Genomic DNA, 22,371 nt, shown 5'->3' on the forward strand with positions numbered 1-22,371 from the left:
TTCAAATGCATTAGCTGTGGTAGACATGTTGACAGTTCTAGCTATGTATGGAATAAATAGTTGTTGATTTTTTAAAAAAAAGATTGCATAATGAAGCCTGTTTGTGGAAATGCCTTAGAACTGCTGTTAATGCAGTGTTTTTTCCCTGTTTTTAAGGCTTGATGAAGCTGCAGCATCTCTTCAAAAGGAAAAGAACATGTATAAGGAAATTGAGAATTATCCTACATGTTTTAAGGTAGATAAAGATCTTTCTGCAAACTTTATTTTAATTTATTCACAGAATGTGAACTTTATTGGCTAGGCCAGTACTTATTGCCCATCTTCAATCATTCTTTAGAAGGCAGTGGTGAGCTGCCACCTTAAATTGCTGCAATCTGTAGGGTGAAGGTTTACCCACAATACTGTTAGTGAGGGAGTTCCATGTTTTTGACTCAGAGATTATGAAGGACTTGCAAAGTAGTTCCAAGCTAGGATCAATGTGCGGCTTGGAGGGAATTTTACATGTGCTGATTTAAATATAGTAGGAACTGCCAATGCTGGAGTATCTGAGACAACAAGGTGTAGAGCTGGATGAACACAGCAGGCCAAGCAGCATCAGAGGAGCAGGAAAGTTATGTTTTGGGTCTGGACCCTTCTTCAGAAATGAGGTAAGTATGGTCCAGACCCAAAACATCAGCTTGGTCTGCTGTGTTCATCCAGCTGTATACCTTGTTATCTTACATGTGCTGAGGTTCCCTTGCATCTGCTGTAGTCATCAAAAAATGATAGAGATCATCAGTTTGTACAGTGCTATTTAAAAATCCATAGTAGGTTGATATAGTTCCTCTGGCAGAAGGTACAAACTTCCATTAGTGTGCGTCATTTGTATCATGCATCTTGAGTGTTTCCTCAATAAAGAAATGTTTGTGAAAGCTTTTCATTTTTCATTTTTTAGGACATTTGCAGGAATACCAATGTAAAGGGAGCAACATTTTAGACTGTATGAGAATAGAGTGCTGATTGGTTGGCAAGTGGACTCTGATTGGTAGAGGCATTGTGATGGAGAATGTGTTACTTAGATGATGACTGGCAGCTAATTGCCAATCTTTGTTTATATTTAAATCAGGTAGATTGACTCTGACTCGTCAAGGCATTGCCCTGTGCACAGAACAAGTGAAGTTTACTTGAATCAGGCTTGTATTTTTTCTGCCTGTTTGCACTCAACAGGTCTGATGTATTACTATACATTGTTTTCAGTAGTGCAAGTGTGTCACACTGTGAGCCTGATTGACTATCTTAAATTGGTTGCCAGAGTAATTCTTAGCACACTGTGGAACATTTACTAATGATCCTATTTTAGAATCACACTTAAAATATTGAACATTGTTTTGGACCTAACCAGGTCTACTAAATCCCTCACCTTCCTGGACCTCTCAGTCTCCATCTCAGGCAACCAGCTTGTAACTGATGTCCATTTCAAGCCCACCGACTCCCACAGCTACCTAGAATACACCTCCTCCCACCCACCCTCCTGCAAATATTCCATCCCCTATTCCCAATTCCTCCGCCTCCGCCGCATCTGCTCCCACGATAAGACATTCCACTCCCGCACATCCCAGATGTCCAAGTTCTTTAAGGACCGCAACTTCCCCCCCCACGGTGATTGAGAACGCCCTTGACCGCGTCTCCCGCATTTCCCGCGACACATCCCTCACACCCCGCCCCCGCCACAACCGCCCCAAGAGGATCCCCCTCGTTCTCACACACCACCCTACCAACCTCCGGATACAACGCATTATCCTCCGACACTTCCGCCATTTACAATCCGACCCCACCACCCAAGACATTTTTCCATCCCCACCCCTGTCTGCTTTCCGGAGAGACCACTCTCTCCGTGACTCCCTTGTTCGCTCCACACTGCCCTCCAACCCCACCACACCCGGCACCTTCCCCTGCAACCGCAGGAAATGCTACACTTGTCCCCACACCTCCTCCCTCACCCCCATCCCAGGCCCCAAGATGACATTCCACATTAAGCAGAGGTTCACCTGCACATCTGCCAATGTGGTATACTGCATCCACTGTACCCGGTGCGGCTTTCTCTACATTGGGGAAACCAAGCGGAGGCTTGGGGACCGCTTTGCAGAACACCTCCGCTCAGTTCGCAACAAACAACTGCACCTCCCAGTCGCAAACCATTTCCACTCCCCCTCCCATTCTCTTGATGACATGTCCATCATGGGCCTCCTGCACTGCCACAATGATGCCACCCGAAGGTTGCAGGAACAGCAACTCATATTCCGCCTGGGAACCCTGCAGCCATATGGTATCAATGTGGACTTCAGCAGTTTCAAAATCTCCCCTTCCCCCACTGCATCCCTAAACCAGCCCAGTTCATCCCCTCCCCCCACTGCACCACACAACCAGCCCAGCTCTTCCCCCCCACCCACTGCATCCCAAAACCAGTCCAACCTGTCTCTGCCTCCCTAACCGGTTCTTCCTCTCACCCATCCCTTCCTCCCACCCCAAGCCGCACCCCCAGCTACCTACTAACCTCATCCCACCTCCTTGACCTGTCCGTCTTCCCTGGACTGACCTATCCCCTCCCTACCTCCCCACCCACACCTTCTCCACCTATCTTCTTTACTCTCCATCTTCGGTCCGCCTCCCCCTCTCTCCCTATTTATTCCAGTTCCCTCCCCCCATCCCCCTCTCTGATGAAGGGTCTAGGCCCGAAACGTCAGCTTTTGTGCTCCTGAGATGCTGCTTGGCCTGCTGTGTTCATCCAGCCTCACATTTTATTATCTTGGAATCTCCAGCATCTGCAGTTCCCATTATCTCTGCTACTAAGGCTGAAGAAGGGTCTGGGCCCAAAACGTCATCTTTGCTGCTGCTCTGATGCTGTTTGGCCTGCTGTATTCATCCACCTCTACACCTTGTTATCTCAGATTCTCCAACATTTGCAGTTCCTACTATCTCCCTACTAAGGCTATTACATTCAATCCTAAAATATTCCTTGTTAATATCAGATTACCCTGGAAGAATAAAGAATCCCAAAATTTGTGCACCAGTTGAAGCTAGCTGTTTCACGCTGCTACTATGCAGTTGTGATAAAAGTAGTCTTGACTCCTAACAGATCACTGTCATCATGTCAAAAAGGTATTTTGCCTATCAGACAAATGATAAGTTGATATGAGTTTCAGTGACATTGTGATGCTAAGAACATACAACATCATGAGCATACCATCTGTACATTTCAGCAAAGATCATCTGCCCCACCTATGGCAAGGTTTGTGATCCAATTTAGTTATCACAGAACCCGCAACACAGCAGGGAAACAAAGTCATCCTTCATCCCTAGGTGCGGCTTAAGAAGATGAGACCATGTTCCAAAGATTGGCAAATTGCATCAAACAGGGATAACCCTTTGGTTGACTTAAAGAGGTGAGGAACTGATTGCATGCAACTAGATTGTGCTTGCAATCTCAAAGCATAATGCTAAACTTTTTTAAACTTTGTTTCTTTTACTGCTTCGTACCTAGATATCTTTGTATCTAAGGTGGAGCCATGCGTGGCGACCTAATAAACTTTTCAATGTATTCCTATAGTTGAATACGCATGACAATAAAATCTAAATCTTAAAAAATGATCAGAAGTGATTCTGTGATTGAACAAAATTTGAAACAATGAGTTTGCAAAAAATTATTCTGTCGACCAATTTAAGAATGTCAGTTAGGTTCATAGGGTGGTGCACTTTTGCATACTGGAAGCTGCATATATTAATATACAGAATCCTGTCCTTTGGAGACAGACAGATCATATATGCACATTGCTTGTGCTTCAGCTTAACAAAATAGGCAACAGCCATTCTTAAGCTCATTCTTTCGGGCAATGCCTTGACCAGAGCTAACATGCCTGATTTAAATTTAATCACAACTTGGCTGTTAACAATCAGTCTTTCTCCAATTAATACATTTTCCACGAGACTGCCACGACAAGTCGGTGTCCACTGAAACCAACCAACACTCTCTTCTGATACAATATATAGTATTGTTCCACTTTAAAGAGGTATTCTTGCGAAGTCCCAATGCATGCAGTATGAAAAGGTGTGGCAAAATGTATGTTTTCATCAATACTCAAATTTTGTATCAGAAAATTATTTGAATTCCTGAGTTTTGTTGGAGCTACTTAATCAAGGCAAGTGGAGAGTGTTAAATCATACTCCTAACTTGTGCCTTATGGATGGTGAACAAGCACTGGGGAGCTGAGAGGTGAGTTACCCACTGCTGAACTAGCTTCTAACCCGCTGTCGTATTCACAGTATCTATATGATTGATCAGAACTTGAACTGTAGCACCCAGTATGTTGAAAGGCAATTCAACAATAGTAGCTGAGATGGTCAGATTCTCTCTTGTTGGAGAACTTCATTGTCTAACACTTGTGTGGTGCAAATGATTTTAATTAGAAAAATATGAAATTCTTTGAATGTCTTACAACGCCAGTATGTTTGTTCAGCTGTATTTATGAGATCAGTATGCTGCTGGAAAAAACCCATTACATATCATTTTTCAAGTGAGACCAATAGCGAAAGGATAACAGGTGTAGAGCCGGATGAACACAGCAGGCCAAGCAGCATCAGAGGAGCAGGAAGGCTGACGTTTCGGGCCTAGACCCTTCAGATTGAAATAAAACTCAAGACTGCTTGAACTTGCTTTCTAGGATTACATGAAAAGGATAAATAATGTTTCAATTAACACCTTAGCTCCAGCAAGGAGTCAGTGCCTTAGGTAGGGGATGATGAACGTAACAATACAAGGAAATAGGAGCAAGAGTAGGACCTATAACATCTCAAGCTGATCATGGCTGATCTAACCCACATCTTAATTCCATTTTCACACCAGCTCATCAAAGCCATCTACTATGATATTGCAAAAACCTAGCTACTTCCTCTTTGAGATAACATGGTGTAGAGCTGGATGAACAGAGTTTCTGAAGAAGGATCTAGGCCCAAAACGTCAGCCTTCCTGCTCCTCTGCTGCTTGGCCTGCTGTGTTCATCCAGCTCTACACCTTGTTATCTCAGATTCTCCAGCAGCTGCAGTTCTTATTATCTCTGAACCAATAGCAAAGGAGTAGGTTTTCTAAAGTTTAGTGATTTTAAACTAGATTACAACCTGGGAGAAGGAATCTCAGCAGCTCTATAGGGTAGCATAGAGTCACAAAAAGCAACTTCTGAATTTCTACATTTAACAGTTGAATAAATGTATACATTTGAAACTCTACTGTCATTACAACCACAGAATTCATGTCATCTTGTTTTGAATTTGGTATTCGTTTTTTTTGCTGCATTAACACAATGTGGGTTACACCAGTGGATTTTGTTTGTAATGAAAATATGCATGACGAAAATCTTAGGGGAAACATGCATACATTTTTAAAGAAGTCTCAACTTGTAAATGTAGCTTACTAAAGGAAATGAAAACAGTTAAAAGCACTTTCTTCAAGTATATGTTGCATTAATGAGTTTTTAACAGCATTACTTTTTTGCTTTAGAAAACAATTGCGCAAGTCTTAGTTCATCTACATAGGAATGATTATGTTGCTGCAGATAAGTGTGTTCGGGAAAGTTACAGGTAAGCGTTAACAAAATGTAAAAGCAAAATCCTTCGGATTCTGGAAATCTGAAATAAATAGTAGTGCTGGAGAATCTCAGCAGGTCTGTCAGCTTCTGTAAAGAAAGAAACAGAATTAGCTTTGAATACCTTCACTCATGCTGCCAGACTAACAGCTGCTCCAGCTTGTCCTTGTTTTGTTAACAAATTATTTCAAGCAGCCTCTGTGGATGAGAAAATACCTTACCAAAAACAATATGCAAACACGGTGATCTATTGGATTAACAATTAGCACACACTCTTCCAATTTGAACTGTCACCTTAAACACGTTGTCACAGCTGATAGGTATTTTAAAAAATTATTCACGACCTGTGTATGGCCGTGATTCTGTCAGCATTAAATGCCCATTTTCCTAATTGCCCTGAGGATAGGTAAGAGTCAACTATGTTGCTGTGGGTCTGGAGTTACTCATAGGCCAGACCAGGTAAGGACAGCAGAATGGAAAGCGTGCAGAAGAAATTTACAAGGATGTTGCCAGGACTCAAGGGATTGAGTTTAAAGAAGAGATTGGACAAACTAGGACTTTTTTTCTTTAGCGCGTAGGAGACCGAGAGGGGATCTTATCGAAGTGTATATAATTATCAGAGGCATGGATGGGTGAATGCACTCAGTCTTTCTCCCAGGTTTGGGCAATTGAGGGCTAGAGGGCATCAGTTTAAGGTAAGATGGGAAAGAGTACATGGGAACCTGAGGGGCAACTTTTTTTAAACACACAGGATGGTATGCATATGAAATGAGCTGCCAGTGGAAGTGGTTGAGGCAGGTACGTTAACAACATTTAAAAGGCATTTGGACAAATACATGGATAGTAAAGGTAGGGCCAAGTACAAGGAAACGGGGTTAGCATGGATGGACAATTTGATTGGCATGGATCCGTTTTGGGCTGAAGAGCCTGCCTCTGTACTGTAGGACTCAATGACTCCCATTTCCTTCCCTAAGGGGATTAGTAAACCAGATGAGTTTTTATGATATTTGACTACAGTTACCATTGGTCTAGCTTTTCATTCCAGATTTTTACATGTTCAAGTTTCACCATCTGCCATGATTGGATTTGAATCCATGTCCCCGGAACATTAACCTGAGGTGCTGAATTCATTATCGTTGACAATCATTCACTAATCCATACGATTGTCCACCTTGGATGTTTTGAATCACTGGTCATGAATCCTGTGGGTCCTTCTGTGGCTAATGATCCTGATCCCAAAGCTGCATTTCCAACCACATATTTAGCAAGTATTTCTGGGAGCTGGAATTGGTCCTTGGCCTTGAAATTGCCGGTATTCCATTCTGTATATCTTTTCTTACCTCTTGTCAACACTGCTCCTTCATACAGGAGCTTATTCCTAGTTGTTTTCTTCTGAACAAGGCCTTTTTTGCATTGAAGTCTTAGTTGTATTTCCTTAAGGTAGTCTTTAAGAAACTGCCTTTGTCCTCACCTAATTTAAGTGTCTCTTTGAGCTGGGAGAAGATGATTTGCTTTGGCACTCAGAACTCAGGCATTCTAAGCAGATGGCTGATCCAGTGGAATTGTTTTTGAATTTTCTTGGCCTTGATGCTGCTGCAGTTGGCTGCTTCAAGGATTCTGATGTTCGTATGCCTCGTCTTCCCAGCTGATGTGGAGAAACTGTCTCAAACAGCCTTGAAATGGCATCTATATGTCGTCCAAGTTTCACAGCTGTATTGAAGAGTTGGTAGGATGACTGCTTATCGTTGACAGCAGCAATCACTTTCTCATGAGCATGATTGTCCACCTAGTTAATTCCATGTCATTGGTCTTGGGTTTGTAGTTCCTTGTGTGGCTGATGAATCTGATCTTAGAGCTACATCTCTGACCACACATTTGGCAGATGTTTCCGGAAGGTGTAATTAATCCTTGGTCTTGAGATCATTGGCATTCGTGTCTCTGGTTTATTTTCTGGACTTCCTCCTGCCGTCGGGTGTTCCCAAAGAATTGTGTCCCTTGTACAGGAGATTGCTCCAAGTTGTTTTCTTCTGAATAAGAGTCTCCTATGGGTTGACATCTATGTTGCATGCTTTTTTGAGGGAAGCCTTCAGGGAGTCTTCAAAACATTTCCTTCGTTCTCCGCTCATTTGAGTGCCTTCCTTCAGCTGGGTGAAGATGGATTTGCTTTGGTAGTCAGAATTCAGGCATTCTAAGCAGAGTCAATTTCAAATCACCATGGCCTTCATACTAGTGCTGTTGGTTGCTTCAAGGAAGCTGATGTTAGTGTGCCAGTCTCCCCAGCTGATGCAGAGAATCAGTGTCAAACAACGTTGATGTTCCTCGAAAGGTCTTCAGGTGGTGTCTATACATATGCCATTTTTGAAACCATATGGAAGAGTCAGACGGACACCTGCCTTATACATAAGGATCGTAGCATCAGCATGATTCATGGTTGTTGAAGACTCACTTCCTTATATGTCTGAAGATTAGATGCAGTGTTAAAATCTTCGCTTCGATGGCAGCCTTGTATGAGAGGAACCTTCCTAGGTAGGGAAAATGTTGCATGTTTGGGGGATTTCTCCGTTGATCTTAATGGTGGAATGGACCAGAACATGACCCGTGACAGGTTGATAAAGGATTTGAGTCTTTTTGAGGCTGAGGCCAATTCTTTGAAATACTTTTGGGAAGGCATTAAGCGAGGCTTGAAGACTGTCTTGAAGTTCCACAAGTGAAGTCAGTGTTGTTTTCTTGGATTTCAACTGGTTGAAGTGGAAAACGTTTCCATCCATCATGTAGACAATGTCCCCGTTAAACCTGGGATTCTGGATTTTGACATATGCCACCACCTCTCCAACTCTGTGAAATCAGTAGAGCTAGTTTCAAATTAGTTGAGAGATAATAGGAACTGCAGATGCTGGAGAATCTGAGATAACAAGGTGTAGAGCTGGATGAACACAGCAGGCCAAGCAGCATCATAGGAGCAGGAAAGCTGACGCCTCGGGCCTGGACCCTTCTTCAGAAAAAAAAGGTTTCTAGGCCCGAGGCGTCAGCTTTCCTGCTCCTATGATGCTGCTTGGCCTGCAGTGTTCATCCAGCACTACACTTTGTTATCTTCAATTTAGTCTTGTGGATATATCAACAAAGTGCCATTTTGCTGTAAACTATGATCATGCTAAATTATATCACTGGGGAGACCTAATTCAGTGGTTGGTTGAGTTATTTGGTGACACAGTATGTAAATAAAAAGTGTTAAAACTGTTGCATGTGGCAATGGCTATGCTGCAGACCAACTGCAGCAGATTAGGTGACCGTTGGAATTGGGGGTGCTATACCAAAGCAGGGAAAGAAAGACTGCTCAGGTAGATCCAATAAACTTTCTTGTCTGATCTGGCAGCTTGCTGATTTTCCTTCCTGCTACGTTATTTTGTTTAATTTAACCCTTCTATAATGTGGAGGTGCTGACGTTGAACTAGGGTGGACAAAGTCAGAAGTCACATGACACCGGTTCATAGTCCAACAGATTTATTTGCAATCTCACGCTTTTGGAGCATTGCTCCTTCATCAGGTGGAGTGACGAAGCAGCAGTCCTCCAAAAGCTTATGATTTCAAATAAACCTCTTGGACTATAACCTGGTGTCATATGACTTCTGACCTTAACCATTCTAAGTCACCAGAAAGGACATTCAACTACCTATACATCCGTCAAGGCTTCAGACCTACTAGGCCTTGAAGGCCTGCAGGAATCTGACTGTGACGGTTTTCCTACTGGCAAATGTGAATTCATGTCCTTGTATTGGGCTTCAGAACTTTAAGTAAAATCCTGCCCTTTGTGACAAAGAGCTGTTCCATTTCTAATTATTAGAATCTTCTGGATTTATGTCCAAATTTTTTGCCCAGATTTGCTTTAAGTGAAAGTCTATTATTCTGCAAACCTGAACAGACGTTTCTTGAGTTCGTAGACCTGCTCACCGAGCTAGCGGGTTTGGTTGCAAACATTTTGTTACCCTGCTAGGTAACCTCATCAGTTTCCCTCAGGTGAAGCACCAGTATTCTGTTCCGCTTGTTATTTGTATGCCTCAGTTTCCTGCGGTGGTTGGTTTTACTTCCAGTTCTGTTTCTCATTGGTTTTTAAATGGATGTGTTTGTTGATGGAGTTCGGTTTGGAATACCAGGCCGATAGGAATTCCCTGGCGTGTCTCTCTTGGCTTGTGTGATTATGGATCCGTTGTCCCAGTTGAATTTGTGTCCCTTTCCCTTACGTAGTGACATAAGTGAGCATTAGTCGTGTCTCTTGGTGGCTAGTTAGTGTTCATGTATCCGTATTGTCAATTTTCTTCCAGTTTGGCCTGTGTAGTGTTTCACACAGTTCTTGCATAGAATTCCTCAACATCATCAAGGACACCAGGATAGAAGAGGACGAGAAGATGATATCCTTTGACGTAGCAGCACTATTTACATCCATAAACATCAATCTAGCCAAAGAAAGAATTGCCACACTGTTGAACAAATCAAGTAGGCAGGCAACCCAGGACTCCAACAGCGACAATAAGGCCACCACCTTGAAACTACTAGATCTGTGCCTCAGAGCCCACTTCATCTTCAACGACAACATATACAAACAAATCAACAGAACACCAATGGGATCCCCGCTATCAGGATGGATAGCGAGTTTTGAGAAGATTTGTAGCTCAGGTTGAGGTTCTGGATGTGAGTTTGCTCGCTGAGCTGGAAGGTTAGTTTTCAGACGTTTCGTCACCATTCTAGGTAACATCATCAGTGAGCCTCCGACGAAGCGCTGGTGTTATGTCCTGCTTTCTATTTATCTGGTTAGGTTTCCTTGGGTTGGTGATGTCATTTCCTGCATTGGTGATGTCATTTCCTGTTCTTTTTCTCAGGGGATGGTAGATTGGCTCCAAATCAATGTGGTTGTTGATGGAGTTCCGGTTGGAATGCCATGCTTCTAGGAATTCTTGTGCGTGTCTCTGTTTGGCTTGTCCTAGGATGGATGTGTTGTCCCAATCAAAGTGGTGTCCTTCCTCATCTGTATGTAAGGATACGCGTGATAGTGGGTCATGTCGTTTTGTGGCTAGTTGATGTTCATGTATCCTGGTGGCTAGCTTTCTGTCAGTTTGTCCAATGTAGTGTTTGTCACAGTTCTTGCAAGGTATTTTGTAGATGACGTTTGTTTTGTTTGTTGTCTGTATAGGGTCTTTTAAGTTCATTAGCTGCTGTTTTAGTGTGTTGGTGGGTTTGTGGGCTACCCTGATGCCAAGAGGTCCGAGTAGTCTGGCAGTCATTTCGGAAATGTCTTTGATGTAGGGGAGAGTGGTTATGGTTTCTGGGCCCGTTTTGTCTGTTTGTTTGGGTTTATTGCTGAGGAATCGGCGGACTGTGTTCATAGGGTACCCATTCTTTTTGAATATGCTGTAGAGTTGATTTTCTTCTGCTCTTCGTAGTTCCTCTGTGCTGCAGTGTGTGGTGGCTCGTTGGAATAATGTTCTAATGCAGCTTCGTTTGTGGGTGTTGGCTTGGTTGCTCCTGTAGTTCAGTATTTGGTCCGTATGTGTTGTTTTCCTGTAGACGCTGGTTTGAAGTTCCCCACTGGCTGTTCGCTGTACTGTGACATCTAGGAATGGCAGTTTGCTGTTTTCCTCCTCTTTTGTGAATGTTATGCCAGTAAGGGTATTATTGATGGTCTTGAAGGTTTCCTCTAATTTGTTTTGTTTAATGATGACAAAGGTGTCATCCACATAGCGGACCCAAAGTTTGGGTTGGATGATTGGCAGAGCTGTTTGTTCAAGTCTCTGCATTACTGCCTCTGCTAAGAACCCTGATATCCGAGATCCCATGGGTGTTCCGTTGGTTTGTCTGTAGGTTTTGTTATTGAAAGTGAAGTGGGTGGTGAGGCATAGGTCCACTAGCTTGATGATGTCCTTGCTGATGAGGTTGGTGGTGTCTGGTGTATGTGTCTTCAGTTCTCCTAATAGTGTAGTCAGTGTTTCTTTGGCCAGGTTGACTGCCAGACTACTCTTGGCGTCAGGGTAGCCCACAAACCCACCAACACACTAAAACAGCAGCTAATGAACTTAAAAGACCCTGTACAGACAACAAACAAAATAAACGTCATCTACAAAATACCTTGCAAGAACTGTGACAAACACTACATTGGACAAACTGGCAGAAAGCTAGCCACCAGGATACATGAACATCAACTAGCCACAAAACAACATGATTCACTGTCACTCGTCTCCTTACACACAGATGAGGAAGGACACCACTTTGATTGGGACAACACATCCATCCTAGGACAAGCCAAACAGAGACACGCACGAGAATTCCTAGAAGCATGGCATTCCAACCGGAACTCCATCAACAACCACATTGATTTGGAGCCAATCTACCATCCCCTGAGAAAAAGAACAGGAAATGACATCACCAATGCAGGAAATGACATCACCAACCCAAGGAAACCTAACCAGATAAATAGAAAGCAGGACATAACACCAGCGCTTCGTCGGAGGCTCACTGATGATGTTACCTAGAATGGTGACGAAACGTCTGAAAACTAACCTTCCAGCTCAGCGAGCAAACTCACATCCAGGATCAGGATGGATTACAGAAGCAGTAATGCAAAGGTTGGAACGGACAGCACTCCCCACTATACAACCCAAATTTCGGGTCTGCTTTGTAGGTGACTCCTTCATGATTATTAAATGCACAAAACTAGAAGAAACCCACCGTCACAATAACAACACCCTTACCACGATAAAATTCGTGAAAGAACAAGGGAGCAACAACCGACTACCCTTCCTGGACATAATGGTATAACACAAAAACAATGGGGTACTTCAGACTAGCATACATAGAAAGACCACACACATGGACTAGTTACTCAGTCACAGATCACAGAATCCCTACTGTGTGAAACAGGCCCTTCGGCCCAACAAGTCCACACTGACCCTCAGAGTATCCCACCCAGACCCATCCCCTATAACCCACCTAATCTACACATCCCTGAACATTATGGGCAATTTAGCATGGCAATCCACCTAACCTGCACATCTTTGGACTGTGGGAAGAAACCGGAGCACCCAGAGAAAACCCACGCAGACACAGGTAGAATGTGCAAACTCCACACAGCCAAGGGTAGAATTGAACCCGGGTCCCTGGTGTGGTGAGGTAGCAGTGTTAACCACTGAGGCACCATGCCACCCCATTACACTAGCAACCATCCCAGCTCCCACAAATGGAGCTGCATCAGGACGCTATTTAAATGAGCCACAACACATTGCAGCAACCTGGGACCAAGCAAAGCAGAACAGGAGCACCCACACAGAGTCTTCAAAAGGAATGGATACCCAAAAAGCACAATCTGTTGTTACCTCCGAGACAGACCATAACAGGAAGGCACAACACGATCAGACTCACTAATCACTGTACCATACATCAAGGACATTTCAGAGATGACCACAAGACGACTAAGACCCCTAGGTATCAGAGTGGCCTACAAACCGACAACCATCCTATGTCAGCTTCTGACGAATGTAAAGGATCCCATACCTAAAACCAGCAAAGCATGGGTAATAAACAAAATACTATGCAAGGGCTGTGAGAAACATTATATAGGCCCAACTGGAAGAAAACAGACAATACGGATACATGAACACCAACTAGCCACCAAGCGACACAACCAATTCTCACATCTCGCTACTCACTGACAGTGAGGGACATGAATTCGACTGGGACAACACATCCATAATCTCACAAACCAAACAGAGACACACCAGGGAATTCCTGGAGGCCTGGTATTCTATCTGGAACTCTATCAACAAACATATTGAATTAGATTCTGTGTACAAACCACAGAAACAGAACCGGAAGTAATGCCAGCCACCCCAGCAAACTGAGGCATATAAATAATAAGCAGGATAGAACACCTACACTTAACTAGAGCTGCCCTGATAATGTTACCTAGCAGGGTGACAAAATGCAACAAACCCACCAGCTCAGTGAGCATGTCTACAACCTCATCTACAACTGGAGCTACAAATCTTCTCAAACTTCAAAGATGTATTCTTGTAGTCAGCAGTTTTCAGTTGCTTAAATCCATGTGTGTTAATAATTTATGTAAACCCTGTTTATAACCATTTAATTATAATAATAATAATTTATATCCTTGTTGCTCTTTATAATGAGAGCCCAGTATTTGTTCTGCAAATTTAAATACTAAACTTCATAAAATTCTCTTCTGTTAAAAAAAAATTAACGTTTTTAACATGTTTAAAATACGAAATATTTTGTCCCCATTTTGTATTGTGCAATGTTGTCATCTTTTAATCCAATAATAGTACTGTCGTCTTTTATTATAAATATCATCCTCACTGTTGAAGTATACTAATTGTGTAAAATCCTAATAACGCCTTCATTTCTATCATTTGGTTGTGAGATAAGAGAAAAGGGGTGAAACTTTTTCTATTCCAGCCGCATGAAGAGGAGTGACTTTTCACCAAATCATTTTTATTTTGCATTGATTTGGAAAATATGTTCTCTTGACTTAGAAAATATTTTTAAGGTTATTAACTTTAACTTTAAACGAAGTAAAAGTGACATTGTGACTAGAAAAGAAATCTTCAGAGTTTGAATCTTTTGTTCTGTGAACTCCGGTGGAAGAATTTTGTGCATTGGAAAGTAACTTTCTCATTCACTATGTGCCAATTTTACATCCAAATTGGGAAAAAAACATTTTTCTAAAGCCATTATTCGCTGATAACGTTTTTATATCTTTGTTTCTTGCTGTACACGAGTTTACAGCAAGCAATAAGAATTTGTAGTGCTTGTGAACAAATTTGTGGGAATCTCTCCATAATGGAACCAAGTTGGCAAGATTTGGGATCATTGTATTTCCATGATATATCTCTGTAATAATTGCACGATGGCCAGGTCCCATTATCAAGTCACCCTTTATTTAGTATAGTATAGCACAATTTACTGGCTGTGGCCAGCCAGCTCAGAGTCAGTCCTCAACTGAGGAGATTCTAACCTTTCTCATATTGGTCAGCCCAGGTTAACAACCCTAATCAAGAACCTCGTAGTTAACGAGGTCAACCTGATCCCAATCATGACAACCTCTTAAAGTGATTCATGATCAAAGTTGTAAATCTGCCTTCTAACAATTACTATTCTTAACTATGGATGCCCTTTAATTTTAGCATAGAAATCTGCAGTTTCAGTAACTTGAGGGTGGAGTTCATGTTGATTATGGGACAAATGTTAAAATACACAGTATTCATGTATATGGCACCTGGGAAATGTGGCCTAGATAAACTATTCAGGGTTTGAATGAAGATTTGTAGCTCGGGTGCTGGTTGTAGATGTTGGTGTGTTCGCCGAGCTGGGAGGTTTGCCAGCAGCTGTTTTATCCCCTTACTAGGTGGCATCCTCAGTGCTGTGGATCCTCCTGTTAAACATTGTTATCTTGTGCTGGTTCGAATTTATATGGTCTGATTTTCTCTGCTTCCAGTAGGTGCCAGTTCTGGCTGTGCTTTCTAACTACCCTGCACAGCCGGAACCAGCACCTACCAGAAGTAGCAAAAACCGAATCATATAAATTTGAATCGGAACAAGACAATGGTGCTTCACAGGAGGCTCCACAGCACTCAGGGTGTCACCAAGTAAGGGGACGAAATGTCTGCTATCAAATCTCCCAGCTCGACGAACACACCAACGTGGATAAATTATTGTATTTTATTGTTCCAAGTTTAAATAAAAAAAACTAAGAAGCTGAATAGATGTGTTTATATTTATTCCACAAAATTCAGCTCATATTGGATAAATTACTGATGCAGTTTCTGACATGGTTCTTTTTGTGCGTAGCATCCCAGGATTTAATGGCAGTGAAGACTGCACTGCTTTGGAGCAACTACTGGAGGGATTTGATCAACAAGATCAGGATCAAGTTTCTGCTATCTGTAATTCGCCTCTCTTCAAATACATGGATAATGATGTAAGCTTGGTTAACCACTACTTTCTTGACTGCCAGTATTTTTATATGAGTGTAAGCACATACGAAATTGAACTAGAGTAGGCTACTCAACCCCTCAAGCCTGCTTCGTCAGTCAATAAAATTGTGATTGATCTATCACTTCAAGTACACTTTCAGATATATCCCCCTCTCTCTATATACCTTGATTCCTTTATGATGGTAATCAGTCTTCAATATGTATGTTCCACAACCATAAAGATTCACAACACTCATTTATCCTGATATCAGAATTAAAATGCTGATTTCTTATGCTGCCTCTGTGACCCACTAGTGTTGTGATCAGATCCTGGATGTGGTTCCGCAATTCCTTGTGGTTCCCAAAGAGGTGCCTCTAGGTGAAGATCCACGAACTGGTTCCCCTTCTTTATTCACCACTCCCTTGGTTGATTGCAGCATTGTTAATTTAATAAGGACTTGTTCCCATTAGTGGATATCTTCTCCCAATCCCAAATGAACATTGTTTTTAACAATGTTAATTTAACGAGGCTTTCCTAAATTAGCAAAAAGAATTAGGACACGAGAAGAAATATTATTGTAACATAGAAATATGTGTGCATCTAAGAGATGAAAGTTTAAAACAAGACACAAATGGATCAGCCTTTGAATTATTTGTAGAAAGTGAATAGTTGAGCATTGCAACACCGCTGCAGTGGACGTTACCAGTAATATTGACTGGTGGTTTTGGACTGGATTTTTTTTTAAACTTGTGTTCAGCAACTCAGGGTTAGCTAGGGGATAATTCTTCAACTGTGACCTTCACAATATATTAACACTTAAACTTAGCTTAGTTCACATGAAATCTTTCAATCCTATTTGTCTACTTCAATAGAGTTGGAACTGGCCGTCTGCTGGCTTAGTGTCCTTGTGTATTCTTTCAAGGATAAACACAAAATATATCTAGTGTTTGGGACATAACCTGCAGGAGGTGACATGCTGTTAAGCTCCTTGTTATATTTGTAGTCACATCAGAGAACTCCCTAATCTGTTCAAAATTTCCTTACCACCTTAAGGTGATACATCCAGATTTCTTTTTTAAACAGTTGCAGTTATTTTGTCTCGGTAGTGGTCCTCTTTCTTGAAACAAAAAGTTCAGAATTAAGTTCAGCATGAAAATATCACCACCTGCAAGGTCATCTCCAAGTCGCACACCATCCTTACTTGGACTATATTGCCAATCTTTAATTTTTTCATAGGAATCTGTTCTTAATTGCACAGTGGATGTATCAACACCACATTGACTGCAATGTTGAAGAACGTGGCTCACCATAAGATGGGCAACAAATTTTGGCATTGCCAGCACATTCACACTTTACAATGCTCCCAAAATGACTATATAGAATAAATGAAGTAGTTAAGCAATAAGATTAGTGTACAAATGAAAAAATCAAAGTATTTTTATATTTTCAACCAATTTTTTAATTGGACGCTGTAGTTTATATTGCTGCTCCTTGTTCTTTCTATCAAATTGTGCAGAATGCCCTGCCTTTTACATACAAATATGTACAAATCACTGAAGATCGTAGGACAGGATAAAAAGTGAGAGATCCTGGGCTTTATAAATAGCAGTGCAGAATGCAAAAGAAAGGAAATTATGATGAACCTATATTAAAAAGCCTGTCTGGAGTATTGTGTTTATCTTTAGGCATCATATAACAGAGCAAATGTAAAAGCAGTAGAGGGCAAGGAGAGATTTCTGAGAATAGTGTCGGGGAGGAGGAACTTCATTCGATTGGCTCGATTGCAGAAGTTTGGGCTGTTCTCCTTGGAGAAAAGATTGAGAAAATAAATGTTTTCAAAGATAGTGACAGTTCCCAATACATTCAAGGTGATGCCTACCAACATCTCTTAATGTGTTTTTGATTTCTGTGATAATGCGCTTGCCTTTCCTGGTGCAAATTTTATGGTGGAGTTCTATGCCACAAGTCAAACTGAAGTGAATATAAGGAACTGCAGGTACTGGAAATCTGAAACACAAAAATTGTGCTGGAGAAACCCGCAACAAGTTTGTTCAGATGTTTAGTTTAGGATGATAACTTCATTCCAGATACCACCCAGATTGTCGATTGTATTCATGAAATACCATCTGATCCAACAGAGCACTTCCTTCTTGCTGGATGCCATCAAGAATAAACATCCAGATTTGGTTACCAGCACGCTTGGGGCGGGGGCAGAGTGGAGTACATGGAGACAGTGCTTAGGGAAAGAAAAGGGATGGGCAAACATAAAGATTGCTGACGATCAGCCAAAAGAGAGAGATAATAACTAGGTGGGGTGCTATCATGAACTATAAACATTTGAAAATGGACTGGCTGTACCCATACAGGACAGGATATCAGGGGCAGCTCTTTGAAAGCTTATGATTTCAAAATAAACCTGTTGGACTACAACCTGGTGTCATGTGACTTCTGGATTGATCTGGGTAGAAGAACCAAATCAATTTTCATTGATGTGAAACAAAAACAGAAATTGCAGAAGAAAATTCAGCAGGTCTGGCAGCTGAAGAAGGGCGCTGAATCCAAAATATTAACTCTGTTTTCTCTCCACAGATGCTGTTAGACCTACCACGTTTTTTTCCAGCAATTTCTGTCTTTGTTTCTGATTTCCAGGATCCACATTCTTTGGTTTTCTCATTGGTATGAGTTTGTATGTGATGGTCCATCAATTGATGCTGTTGGTTACAATCAGAGGAAGGGTCACTTGACCCAAAATGCCAATGCTGATTTCTCACCGTACGTGCTGCCAGACCTGCTGAGCTTTTGCAGCAATTTTTGTTTTTGTATTTTTAGAGGGCTGGACAGAGTAGACTAGGACAAATTGTTCCTTTTGGCAGAACCTTAGGACACCAATTTAAAATGATTGGCAAAATAAACAATATTGATGTGAAGTCTTTTTTTAAAACAGCATATGGTTAGGATCAGAAATGCACTGCCTGAGGCAGATTCAATCACAACCTCTAAAATTAGTGATAAATTAATTATCATTATCTGATCATTATTTGGAGGGAAAATATTTCCAGGAATATGGAGTAATGGTAGGGAAGTACATGTTAGTAAGTACATACAGGTACATGTCTACCAAAAATAGCCAGCCGTAACTAGCATTATTCAGACCTCCTTGTTGCATCACAGACTTTTATAATGAGCTCTCAATTACAATATCTAATGGAAAAAAAGTATGCATTTTGGAAACAACACTTTCATCACTATATTAAGCATTTGAATATTTTCTGTAACTGAAGTTATTTAATGTATTTTTCTAGTATGCCAAACTCTCTTTAAGTTTGAGAGTTCCTGGAGGAGGAACAAAAAAGAAGTCACCTGAGTCACAGCAAGAAGCTGGAGAGCCCATACAAAGTGCAACTGTTAATGAAGAGGACGATGAGTATTCCTCTGGATTGTGCTAGCTCTGGACAGATCACTTGTATTTTTTTTCAGGTCAATTGAATTGTTTAGAAGTGAAGCAAAACAATCCAGACTCTTGACTTTAGCTGCCAACCTATAACTGATGAGATTCTGATTTGCATAGGAATGGTCCAAGAACCAGGTTGATTAAAAAATGATATTGTGAAGCATTAGTCACATGACAGCATTTAGATTTGGCTAATTCTGCATTATGTATAGATGTTAGATAATCGTAGGTGTGCTTTTTTGTTTTGGAAATGTAATCTTAAATGTGCAATTTAATTTGGTTTTAAATCTGTATAAAGAAATCTTGCTATAAAGAACATTTTCTTTTTTAAAGACTTCTGCTCAAATATCATATGATCCCGAATCAATACAGTTTATTTATTATACCAGCACAACAACAGAATTGTTTATGGAGGGTTAAGAATTTGAGCAATGAAATAGAAATTTGGAAATACTATAAAATGGGAGAAGTTTAATAATATATCCAGAATTAATTTACTGAATAACATTGAAAGACTATTGCACACAGTTAACAAAAGCATGATATATGATTAAGGCTGGATATTGCTACCGTCAAAGTGTTCCTTTTCCATTTATTCCATGATGTGAGCATATATGCTTAAAAGTTGTAATATTTGTACATGTTTAATAGGATTCAGTATTTATGATTTATCGTGTGTATATACATAATTCAAGTGATTAAAAATATGCACGTATAGGCAATGGTCAGTTAATATATTCTGTGAGACTTGACTACAAACTTGCAAAAAGCTTTTTCTAAGTGCATTTTCAACCTTAGTCATTTTAATTTAAACCAACACAATGGAAGCAACTGAAGATATTGATACAAATCACTTGAAAACTTAAATATCTTAAAAGGAACAAAATAGTAATTTCCTGTTCTTGTTGCCGCTGAGAAAATAAATTTAGCACGCCAACAAATACTTGTTGATGTTCTTTCTGTTTGGCAATGGTTTCACAGTGTAAACATGATAAAGCTGCTTTGTTATGTATACAGGTTTTGAACTTAATCCACAGTAAAGTATTCTGCTTACCTGAATTGTTTTTGAGTGATGTGTTTTGATGAAGCACACAAATCCAGGTAATAGTCAATCGGTTTATTTGAATTCTCTAAGCCTTCGAAGTCCGGCTCCTCCTTCAGGTGTTAGTGAGAGAAGTGGCATCAGACACAGAATTTGTAAGTAAAAGATCAAAGGGTCATAGAACTGTTTTGAATGTATTGAACAAGCCTAAGATGGATGGTAAACCTTCAATCAGTTAGAAAGGAGATTGAGGTTACGATTGATTAACATGCAAGTCCCAGAAATTCCTTCAAGTCACTGCCCCAAGATAACTAGAGGTTTTGTCAGTATACCAGAGGTGATATCCCACGTCATACAGTGTACTTTCGGTGTGAGGCCTTGTTCAGAATCTATCTGTGTTGTAACTTGGAGTCAGACAGGTTTTATTTTCTATTCAGGAATTTATAAAATGCCACATGTACTGTCTACAAATTGTGTGATTTTTGAACAAAATAGAATGTAAAATCTGCAAATGTACCCTATAGATCTGTGTGTGTGTGTGTGTGTGTGTGTGTGTGTGTGGGGCGGGGTGGAGGCGAGAGTGTACATGCATGTGTGCCTGTGAATGTGCGCATGTGTTTTGTGAGTATGTGTTTGAGTGAGGGTCTGAGAGTGTGTGAGCATGTGTGTATATGTATATGTGGAGTGAGAGAGTATATAGTGTGATGGGGTCATCCATAGTGCAACATGAACCCAAGATCTCGGTTGAGGCCGTCCTCATGGGAACCGAACTTGGCAATCAGCCTCTGCTTGGCGACTCTGCATGATCTGTGTATCCCAAAGTCCACTTTAGAGGGCATTTATCCGAAGATCCGAGGACAAATGTCCTTGACCACTGAAGTGCTCCTCCACTGGAAGGAAACATCCCTGTCTGGTGATTGTTGTGTGGTGTCCATTCATCTGTTGTAGCGTCTGATGGTTGCCAATATACCATGCCCTGGTGCACCCTTGCCTGCAGCAATAAGACAACATTGGCTGAGTCACATGAGAATCTGCTGTGCACATGGTGGGTATTCCCACACGTGTGATGGTAGGATCCATGACAATGATCTGATGTCTTGCAGAGGTTGCCATGACATGTTGTCCTGAAGACTGGGTAGCTTGTTGCAAATTTGGGGTGGCACGGTGGCTCAGTGGTTAGCACTGCAGCCTCACAGCACCAGGGACCTGGGCTCAATTCCAGCCTCTTCTGTTCGAAGTTTGCACATTCTCCCCATGTCTACGTGGGTTTCGTCCGGGTGCTCCAGTTTCCTCCCACAGTCCAAAGATGTGCAGGCTAGGTGGATCGGACATGCTAAATTGCCCATAGTGTTCAGGGGTGTGTGGGATATAGGGGAATGGGTCTGGGTGGGATGCTCCAAGGTGGTGTGAACTTGTTGGACCGAAGGGCCCGTTTTCACACTGTGGGGAACCTAATCTAATAATGTATCAGAAATAATGGGAACTGCAGATGCTGGAGAATCCAAGATAACAAAGTGTGGAGCTGGATGAACACAGCAGGCCAAGCAGCATCTCAGGAGCACAAAAGCTGACGTTTCGGACCTTAGCTCTCTGATGAAGTGTCTAAACGTCCGAAACATCAGCTTTTGTGCTCCTGAGATGCTGCTTGGCCTGCTGTGTTCATGCAGCTTCACACTTTGTTATTTAGTCTAATAATGATCTGTTTAAGAACGAAAAGAGCTGCAGAAGAGTCACCGGACCTGAAATGTTAACTCTGTTTTCTCCTTTGCAGACGCTGCCAGACCTGCTGAGCTTTTCCAGCAACTTTGTTTTTGTCCATGGTCTGTTTAAAGTTTGGTGGTTTTTTGAAGGTGTGAAGTGAAGGCGCAGGGAAGATCTTAGTGAGGTGTTCAACATTATCGATAATGTGTTGATGGCTGCAAAGAACATGGCGTGGTTTTTCCCCTCCCAAGAAGTACTGGATGATGAAGGGTACCCTATCGATCATATCCCATGTCTGTCTTCTGAGAAGGCCATTACAGTTTTTTCGCCATGGCACGCCAGAACTAGCGATCGATGAGTTGAGCATCATATCCCATTTTATGAAGACCTCTTTCAACACCTTCAGGTATCTGTTGCGTTGCTCCTGTTCTGAACCGATCCTGTGTATACATAGAACTTGTTCATGGGGGATGACTTTTTTAATATGATTAGGGTGGAAGCTGGAGAAGTGCAGTATCATGAGGTTATCCGTAGGCTTGCAAACTGAAGTATTGAGGCGTTCATCCTTGATGGAGATGCGTGTG

General features: G+C 41.5%; 1 protein-coding gene across 1 annotated transcript in view; it reads left to right on the forward strand.

Moving 5' to 3' along the window:
- Positions 1-20,103, forward strand: part of napgb (N-ethylmaleimide-sensitive factor attachment protein, gamma b) — a 52,303-nt gene extending 32,200 nt beyond the window's left edge. Inside the window, exons 9-12 of the mRNA XM_048529012.2 lie at positions 157-235; positions 5,531-5,610; positions 15,468-15,597; positions 18,896-20,103. Coding sequence (XP_048384969.1) covers positions 157-235; positions 5,531-5,610; positions 15,468-15,597; positions 18,896-19,039 — 433 coding nt within the window. The 3' untranslated portion in view covers positions 19,040-20,103. The remainder of the gene's footprint in view (positions 1-156; positions 236-5,530; positions 5,611-15,467; positions 15,598-18,895) is intronic.
- The last annotated feature ends 2,268 nt before the right edge of the window (positions 20,104-22,371 follow it).

This window comes from Stegostoma tigrinum, chromosome 5 (assembly GCF_030684315.1).
Source record: "Stegostoma tigrinum isolate sSteTig4 chromosome 5, sSteTig4.hap1, whole genome shotgun sequence".
Taxonomy (NCBI): domain Eukaryota; kingdom Metazoa; phylum Chordata; class Chondrichthyes; order Orectolobiformes; family Stegostomatidae; genus Stegostoma; species Stegostoma tigrinum.